The sequence below is a fragment of the Odontomachus brunneus genome, unplaced genomic scaffold (assembly GCF_010583005.1).
Source record: "Odontomachus brunneus isolate Ranch 3 - 2012 unplaced genomic scaffold, Obru_v1 Obru_scaffold_072, whole genome shotgun sequence".
Classification (NCBI taxonomy): domain Eukaryota; kingdom Metazoa; phylum Arthropoda; class Insecta; order Hymenoptera; family Formicidae; genus Odontomachus; species Odontomachus brunneus.
Genome location: NW_022639522.1, coordinates 705,837 through 715,189, shown reverse-complemented (window position 1 = coordinate 715,189; position 9,353 = coordinate 705,837). Strand labels below are relative to the sequence as shown.

General features: G+C 32.7%; 2 protein-coding genes across 4 annotated transcripts in view; one reads left to right on the top strand and one right to left on the bottom strand.

Moving 5' to 3' along the window:
- The first annotated feature begins 1,716 nt into the window (after window positions 1–1,716).
- LOC116846973 (CTD nuclear envelope phosphatase 1 homolog) lies at window positions 1,717–8,932 on the top strand. 2 transcript variants are annotated; one of them, XM_032821455.1, is made up of 5 exons: window positions 1,717–2,264; window positions 2,914–2,980; window positions 3,068–3,269; window positions 3,400–3,617; window positions 5,393–8,932. In XM_032821455.1, the coding sequence occupies exons 1-5, from the start codon at window positions 2,175–2,177 to the stop codon at window positions 5,536–5,538; spliced, it is 723 nt and encodes a 240-aa protein (XP_032677346.1). In that variant the 5' UTR covers window positions 1,717–2,174; the 3' UTR covers window positions 5,539–8,932. The 2 variants fall into 2 exon arrangements, with proteins under 2 accessions (XP_032677346.1, XP_032677345.1); XM_032821454.1 differs by having other exon boundaries at window positions 1,719–2,273.
- LOC116846972 (peroxisomal membrane protein PEX14) overlaps window positions 7,908–9,353 on the bottom strand; it is a 2,976-nt gene continuing 1,530 nt past the window's right edge. The window contains exons 3-4 of one of the 2 annotated variants that reach the window (XM_032821452.1): window positions 9,003–9,232; window positions 7,908–8,413 (exon numbers count right to left, since the gene is read on the bottom strand). In XM_032821452.1, coding sequence (XP_032677343.1) covers window positions 8,254–8,413; window positions 9,003–9,232 — 390 coding nt within the window. In that variant the 3' untranslated portion in view covers window positions 7,908–8,253. Of the gene's footprint in view, window positions 8,417–9,002; window positions 9,233–9,353 lie in introns of both variants that reach the window. The other variant, XM_032821453.1, reaches the window with a different exon arrangement.

Sequence of the window (9,353 nt, the reverse complement as noted above, 5' to 3'; positions counted from 1 at the left end):
CTCGATTTGTAATTTTACTCTGTGTATATTTCGTTGTAAAGTACAAAGATAACGTATATATATATACATATATATATAAGGAAACGTTTGAAACTATATATTAGCAAAATAATTGATCGAATTTAAGGATTGTATAAAGAATTGTACTTTATTAGTAGAAAATTTGTACATTTTGTTGTATATTATTTGATAATTATCGTTATGTATACATAATGAATCGTATAGTGTATTTGGCGAACAAAAATGTGTATTAATTTAAATGTAATTAATAAATTTATTTCTAGCAAACGCTCCTCACACGTGTCGTCACAAGCAAAGACTAATTCCAATTAATTACACGAGTATCGCTACGTATCTTCAGATTTATTGAATCAAACGTAAAATTACTAAGTGCTTTCCGTATGCTCTAGCACTAAAATTAAAAAATAATTTATTAGAGTCATCTTGATTCAGATTCAATACTTGATTGTTTGATGTTTCTAATTTGTTAAAAATATAGGAGAAATGTTTATTGACCAACCATTAATAATTTAATAATTAAGAGAATTTCTTTTAATTATACATATATATCAAAGAAAAATTTGTTTGATATTTCTAATTTGTTAGAAATATTGGAGAAATGTTTAACTATTGACCAAGCATTGATAATTTAATAATTAAGAGAATTTCTTTTAATTATACATATATATCAAAGAAAAATTTGTTTGATATTTCTAATTTGTTAGAAATATTGGAGAAATGTTTAACTATTGACCAAGCATTGATAATTTAATAATTAAGAGAATTTCTTTTAATTATACATATATATCAAAGAAAAATTTAAGAACGACCATATCGATGTTTTACTTTATACGGCTTTACATAATGTTTGATACGCCATCTATGCTCGAACAGCCGCACAAAACTGTATCAAATAAAACTTTTGTGTGGCGACTCTCAGGCATTTCTCTGCTATTGGCTGCGTTCAGCAGAGAAAGCTGCTTTGCAATTGTTGTAATTCGTGAATCTGATTGGAATATGCTCTTAATTTTGATTGCCAGTCAGATTTACGAATTTTACAACAGTTGTAGAGCAGCTTTCTCTGCTAAACGCAGCCATTATCATCACAGTTGCAGAAGATGAAAGTCAATATAGATGGTGCTCATTTATCTCCATTTTCGAATCCGTTCTAACCCGCACAATTTGTCGTTACAAATGTTCAAGTGTAATTATTGAAGTGAGAATTGCACATATTATAATTGCATATATTTAATGCACCAAACGAAAAATGCGAATTTTAATGATCTATCTGCGTTTTCATGGGAACGTTCGATTAATCCGCAAACAGTTTAAGTGACGAAAAGATATTTACGCTTTATTGATATAAATTCTTATATTAACAGTTGTATGGGTATACACGCGGATATTCGATGATTAAACCGTTTAACTTGTACGGTTTCTCGGAGCCCACGAGTGCAATTTATTCGGAGAATCTCGACTTACCTGTGACATTGAAAAGCGTTTACCTTGAATACTAAGGGACTCTTAGCGAAAAAGCAATTTCCTCGGGTTCCATTTTAGGCGGTTTTTACGCGCGATGCTAAAGCAATCTGACGAATGAGAATGATCGCGAGCATCCACGCGGCTGAATCTCCTTCATTTTGAGATCGAAGAAGCGGGCCGCGCGAGATCGGCGCTGGAAAGGATTTCGCAGGGCACCGTGTGTGCGCGCCAGTTGGGAGCACGGAAAAATTGGGTCGATGCGCGGAAGATGGCGGCCGCTGCGTGGTGTGCGTAAAGGGGATCGTGTTCGGATTTTGCGGAAAAAAACATGAGTGAATGCGATAAGGTGCATTGACACGCGCAAAACGCGACCACTCGTGCGAGCGGCATGGCACGCGCGTAAAAACGCCGCTTACGCGGACTCACGTCGGGTCCTCTCGCGATCGCGGGGGTGTTATCGTTTGTTTACGATAAGCGGCAGTAAAAAGCCTCTGCTCTTTCGGTTTTCGGTTCCCCGCGCGCGCGGGGCCAGTAACGCGTTCGCGATTCGCGACGCGAAGCGGAGTGCAAAACGGAGAGAAAGGGACACACACACACGCCGAGGGAAAGAAAGAGAACGAGGAGATACGAGGGATTCGGCACTGGAGATAAAGTGTTGCCGGACTTCGGCCCGGTGAAGAAGACCCGTAGAGATGCTGAAGCAATTGCAGATGGGGATGAGAGCTTTCCTCTTAATGGCCTCCCGTGTGTGGACCTGCATTTGCTTTCTACTCAAGAAGCAGGTTAGAACCGTAAGTAGGTGCCTCGCGCCTCTATTCGCCTTCTTCAGAGAGTCCAGTTGCAACAGACGACCGCTACCGTGGTTCGCTGTTTCCCTCGCACCGTTCTCCGCTCGCTACACACGTATTGACATTTGTTGATATAACGCTCCGGTAATATTCGCGTGTACCACAGCGGAGACACTCGTCTCTGATGATAAATCAAACCTGTGTGAAAATCTTTTTGGTTTTATTTTTCTTTTATTTCTTTTATTTTTTCTAGAGATTTCGGGGGACTTGTGCTTGCAATCAGCCATGAAAATTTTTTTGATGTCACTATTTAATATTCATATAAGATAGATTATAATTGTAATGTGAAACAGACAGTATACATGTGGTCCATGTTTTTATTCGCATGTATTTATGATGATTTGGATCATAGTTGTAATAGTCGTGCTATAATATATATTAGTTGTTATTTCTTAATTTATGTATAGAATGCAAAAAATTATGATAAGAATCTTATTATTTTGTAGCAAATACCTGTTATCTCTCAATTGCTGTATTATCATCAGAATTTGTAGTTTTTTTGTCTTAACTGCTATCGTGTTTAAATTTTTTATACGTTGCAAGTTCATGATATGAAAATGATGTATTCAATGTTTTTTTGTAGGTCTCACAAATGCAACCAGTCAAGTATGAAATCTTTCCACTTTCACCTTTATCCAGGCACAGACTTAGTAAGTACTAAGGATGTGTAAATTTTACATATTACCTTGTGTATCAATATTTTTTTAGTATTTGTGTGTAATACAAGAATGTTTCAGGTATAGTTAAAAGGAAGGTATTAGTATTGGATTTAGATGAAACATTAATTCATTCACATCACGATGGAGTAGCAAGGCCAACCGTCAGGCCTGGTACACCTCCAGATTTTGTTCTTAAAGTGACGATAGACAGACATCCTGTTAGGTTTTTTGTTCATAAAAGACCACATGTAGATTTCTTCTTGGACATTGTTAGTCAATGGTAAGTACTGTTGCTAAAGAGGAGAAGATACCATTTCAATTAAGTTGCATTCTCACTCTCAGACTTTGACTCCAAGATAAGATTGTATTAATTGCTTTTCTGTTATTATCTACAACAATGTTACGTTTAGGTACGAACTTGTAGTCTTCACTGCATCCATGGAAATATATGGGGCAGCAGTCGCGGATAAGCTAGATAACAACAGAGGTATTTTAAGGCGCAGATATTATAGACAACATTGTACACCAGAAATGGGTTCCTATACTAAAGATCTGTCGGCAATTTGCTCAGACCTTTCTTCAGTCTTCATTCTTGATAACAGTCCAGGAGCCTATAGAGCTTATCCGGGTAAGTATATGTGATTTCAATTGTGATCATCCTTCGTGTTTGAACAGAAGTGTTATCTTAGGAGCTGACAATCTCGATCACGATTTATACGAAAGCGATAAGTTAAAAATAAATTTTAAGTAGCCTTGAATCACATCCTCGATAAAGAGACCATCTTTTACTCAGCCTTATAATCTTCTTCAAAGCCTTGCGTAATGTGTTTGTCATATTTTATGTGAAGTATTGTTTTCTGTAGTCAGAACTTGCTTACAAAACGCTGATGATTATGTACAGTTATGTATTAACTCATTGATACGACGGTCAGTCGTCAAATATGTTTCTTAAATAATCGAATACTCGTCATATTGCATTACAGCTAAATAATATTTGCATTTATTGCAATAAACTAACTTGTCCTGTGCACTTTTCACTATTGTGGTCAATCATTGAATCTGTTACTTTCACATTTGTTTTTTCTTTCATCTCATGTGAAAAATACAAGCCAGTCTTTCTCTTTAAATAATGATATCTAATAACACCATAAAACATCTCTAGTATCTTTAACCATATGATACATGCGTCGTTCATGTTGCTTCATTCTTATAGAAATGAGTGAGATATAATAGAGTTTAATAATAGTTATCGATAACAATCGGGAAAACATGAATCCGATTTTAGCAGATATCTGTAATATCATAATAGCATTGATAACGTATTGTAGATTAGCGAATAATATATTTGCAATACTTGTTAAATAATACTTGGCAATTTTACGTTTTGTATATCGTACAAAAATACCGGTTTTCTCTTCGTATAATTGGCAAAGCAAAAATTGGATAGGACAAGACAAATGAAGAATGTATCTATTTGCAGCTTTGAACATTGATGCTTGGTAAGCAAGCACTGAATACAGAGACGTACGGATAAGTCTAAAAAAAAAAAGCAACCGCTGGTACACTTCTCCATTTGAGTAAGCACTGTACTCCAATGTCGGTGATGAAATAATCTCAGCTGTCTTAGAGATCTTTTAATAATTCCTGTAAATTAGTTACTGGTTTCACAGGGTAAATTCTTCTTTTGAGTCGAATCGTAGAACTTTTCACATTGAAGAAAATCAAACTAATATCTTAAACAATGAATAGATTATTAGCAGATTTTTATATAATTATACGGAAAAGTGAGAAGGGGCTTCTAAAGATCACAAATAATATGCGCTTATGGGTAAATTTGTTGTTAATTTTATTTTATAACTGTACTTTATATCTAGATCATACAATCTGAAAATATGAAAGTGGAAATGTACAGCAACAAATATTTAAAATATATTATCAAATCTATTTAAATATTTTATTAATAGCTTGTAATATTCATCATAAAAATTTTGTTTGTTCTAAATATATCATTGTCCTCTACTTTCCATTTACATCATGTTATTAATTTTCTATTTATATTATAAACTGATTTTATATTGCATATTATTTATTTTAGCTATTTTGAATAAAAGAATATAGGAAAAGAACTTTGTACCTCTTTGATTTTCTTCGATGCATTATATTAAAAATAGTTAAAAAATTAGAATGTGATATCAAAGAGCAATTTAAAAGATCGTTTTTTCTCACGATATGCTTTGCTTTAATTATGTAGAAGTATACGTAATTCAACGCTGTTTTAACGCATATAACATTAAAGTAAAAAAATCTTGATAATGATGATAATACTATATATATGTATATATGTGTGTGTGTGTATATATATATATATATATATATATTATTGTTGTTTTATTTATGTTGTAGATAATGCGATACCTATAAAGTCATGGTTCAGTGATGCAGGAGATACTGCTTTATTAAGCTTACTTCCAGTGCTGGATGCTCTTCGTTTCACGCAAGATGTGCGTTCTGTTCTTTCAAGGAATTTACACTTACATCATACTTGGTAGCATAGTTGGGATTGAGCGATATATGCTTGATATTCTCTAGAGGTGAAGTTGCTAACAACTTAGTGTGTCTAGCCTAGAATTATTATTGTTATTAATAATAGAGCAACATTAGAAGTCGCTGCCCATATAATGAAAGATGAGGCTCCTTCCAAAGTCCTCGTTTTTTTTTTCATACTCGTTGAATGACGAGTAGACATTGAAGGAAGTGGTATTCAGCCAATAATTACATCAGCACAAAGTATCTTAGGATAATTCTTTATGTTATACAATCCATGTGTGCAAAATCGTTCGAATTTCTTTACTTTTCTGTTACATAAGCATTTGCCAAAGACCAAAATACGAAAATAATATAGAGTCGCGCAGCAGGATTTTTTCTTTTTAGATAAGGATTACTTAAAGTTTTTATTTATATATATTTTGCGGCACATCATGGAAAGAGAGAGAAAGAGAGAGAGAGAGAGAAGAAGCGAGCGAACGAACGAACGAACGAATGAACGAACGAACGAAAAAGAAAGAGAAAGTGTGTGTGTGTGTGTGTGAAAGAGAGGAGGAAGTAATCGAAATGAGATACTTTTGTTACTGTATATTATTAATGTAGGATGTAGAAAAATATACACTAAGTCAAAAGAACTTTGCTGCAACTCACTGTATCAGTGAGGTAGCTATCCTGGTATATCTGATATATATATATATATATACATATATATATATATATATATATATAAAGTAATATTAATATATAAATATATATAATGATGTATGTATATATGTACACACATCGTTCATTTGCTGCAAGAATGACATAACTAAAAAATCGCCCTTATTGAGTTAGTACAGGGAGTTGGTACATGTACTATTTACAGCTAAAACTACGATTACTTACGATGTTACTTTACTAAATATGTCAATATATTTAAAATTTTCATACAAAGTTATAGCAATTCAAAACATTAAATCGTGTCTCCTGAAAATTATATTTTTTTGAGTTATGTCATTGTCGTGTCTCCTGAAAATTATATTTTTTTGAGTTATGCCATTATTGCAGCAAATGAGCGATATATATATACACATATTATTATACATGTATATGTAATATGATATATATATAAAACCAGGAAACAGAGAGTAATATCTATTCTCGTCAATCTTTCGCGAAATAGAATATTGCATATGCCCAATTATACGATCAATAATCATTGGTTTTCATTGATGCACACTTTAAGTGAGCTAATAGCGAGTTAATGATCCTACACACATACACACACGCCTGTGTATTTTGTTCGCTTGTTTAACCATGCATCATGGAAAATGCAACAGTAATAACAGGACATTATTACAATTTGTACATATTACTTGAAACGTTTGATTAAGGGTGACTGATGTTTGTATGAATGATTGGTAATACGTAAGACGTAAAATATGGGATTCATTTAATATCTACATATGTATATATCTATATATATATATATATACATGCATACGCATGCATTTATATATAAATGTAAAATTTACTCGTACAATTCTCTTTGAGAACAACAAAAAAATACACGCCCATGAGCACAAGATATAACGACATCGATGATTTATCCTGTAATAAAGATTTTTTTCTTTTTGTTTTTTTAACATTTATTTATTGTATACTGTAGGACCTTTGCGTATTTTCTATTGTACATAACTGTCAATCGTTCGCTCGAGACATGAGCCATGGGCAATGCATATAGTATTCTAAATGGAAGTAATGTTAATCTATTTGTTCAATAAAATCATATCTGTACATACACACATACGTTTATCGGGTTACAATTGTAACTATGCGTGCGTCTACGGTGTCGAGCTTACACCAGTCTCAGCTCACACCAGTCTCAGCTCACACATTTCTCAGTTTACAAAATGCGAGAAGATCTAGAATATTCTTTAATACGATACTTTAATATCGTGACTATCATTGATAATTGAATCTGGATTGAAGTGTCAATATTTAGTCCAGAAGAAACGTCAATCGCGTGGTTTCATGAACACTGTCTCGTACAAGATGTATCTATATATTTATTATTTATATTTATCTCGATGTGGAATAATTTTATTCCAACATGTCTCTGTAAAGAAGTTCCTTATGTAGGTACACCATATAAACTACATTAACTAAATCGCTACAGATTACATAGCTTGCCGAGAAATATGGTCATCCGAAAGCATTCTTGAAAATACCGAGTAATAACTTCTATGTTCTCCCCATTTTTTATATATGTACAGCGATGATGTGAAGAGTGTCGAACTAAGTCTTCTAGGAATTAATAACTCCCGTTTAGATCTTTGTACGAAAAACGTATTTTATTAAAAGTTATAAGTAAGAAAATATACCCACTACATTCATCCAATACATTTATTCTGTCGGTTTATTCGTTATTATATTATTAACAACTGTAACAGAAACGATATTATCAATATACGAAACACTCTCAATAATATTGGAAACCTCAAAAAATCGCTCTTTGTACAAAATATCGATAAACATCAGAATATTGAAGAAGCGACCAATTCCGTCAAGAATGCAAGAATGTTTATTGCCATTAATAAAGATAACGCGCGACACATCTCTAATACCGTATAAATATTTGAAACTACAATCCTCTCCTCCAATACATGATGATAAAGATCAGTATGTAGAAGACTATCTTTACAGAAGTGATTATGGTAGACACAGAATTCCTAAATTTACTCCTTCGCCGGTTCTTCCCGGATCATCTCCAAGGAACTATCTGAATTGTTACTTCCACTTCCAGCATCATCCTCCCGTTCGGTTGCTTTCTCTTGAGTTTCATTTGTGGTATCCAACTGCCACGCTGGTATAGATGTTGGAGCAGTAGGAAACCTTCTACTATTGTAAACATTCGCCACCATTAAAATACAATCTGACGCTAACGATAAATAACACATACAATTGTAAACAAAGTATTTATAAAGATTTTGGATTACAAGCAACTTTTCCTATGTGTCAATTGTTCATAATGTAGAAAATACGTGTATAATGCAAATCGGAAAACTCTTTATATTATAAAAGATTGATTCAAAAGCGCATATAGTCAAAAGTAGGCGTAAGACAAAAATAGGCACAAAAGTTTGTATCTTAAATTTGGAATTTTGGACCTTATATTTTGTAAGCTCATGTAATTCTTGTTTAAAGAATCATCATACCACTAAAGCGCGATTATATTATTTTTTTAAGAATAGCCTGTACATGTACGCATGCGTAAAGTGTTTGATGAATGATCCCTTGTAAAAAGAAAGAATAAATTTAACATAAACAAATATTATGTATCACAACAAAACAATAAATAATGTCCAAATTATGATTAATCTCATTGTATAGCAATAAATTGCTCTTACTAACTTATATGTGTGTGCTCTATTATCGTAGCAACTAATTATAATCTCTATGAGAATGATAGAAGTTGGATATATACCTTGATAAGAGCATAGCTTTTAAATTAACTAGATCCACTTTGACTTCCCGCACTGTATTTAAGATATTTCTATTTTGTTCCTTCATTTCATACATATATTCGTTCACCTTCAGAATAGAGGCTTTTGTTGGCGCTATAGATTTTTCTACAGTTTCATTTAATTCAGAAACTGCTTCTTCCATACTGATTTTTGGCTTCTTTCGACCAAACAGGAAAGGTCTGATGAATTTCTGAAAAATTAGAAACTATCATAAGATTCTTTCAATAATAATCTCAGAAATATTATGTATAGTGTATATATATATATATATATATATATATATATATATATATATATATATATATATATAT

What these genes read in the sequence shown, in the direction of transcription:
- LOC116846973 (XM_032821454.1), top strand. Translation starts at nt 2,175, where the DNA reads ATGCTGAAGCAATTGCAGATGGGGATGAGAGCTTTCCTCTTAATGGCC. An exon ending in TCAAGAAGCAGGTTAGAACC is followed by an intron (nt 2,274 to 2,913) that starts GTAAGTAGGTGC and finishes GTTTTTTTGTAG; the next exon opens with GTCTCACAAATGCAACCAGT. An exon ending in TTTATCCAGGCACAGACTTA is followed by an intron (nt 2,981 to 3,067) that starts GTAAGTACTAAG and finishes AGAATGTTTCAG; the next exon opens with GTATAGTTAAAAGGAAGGTA.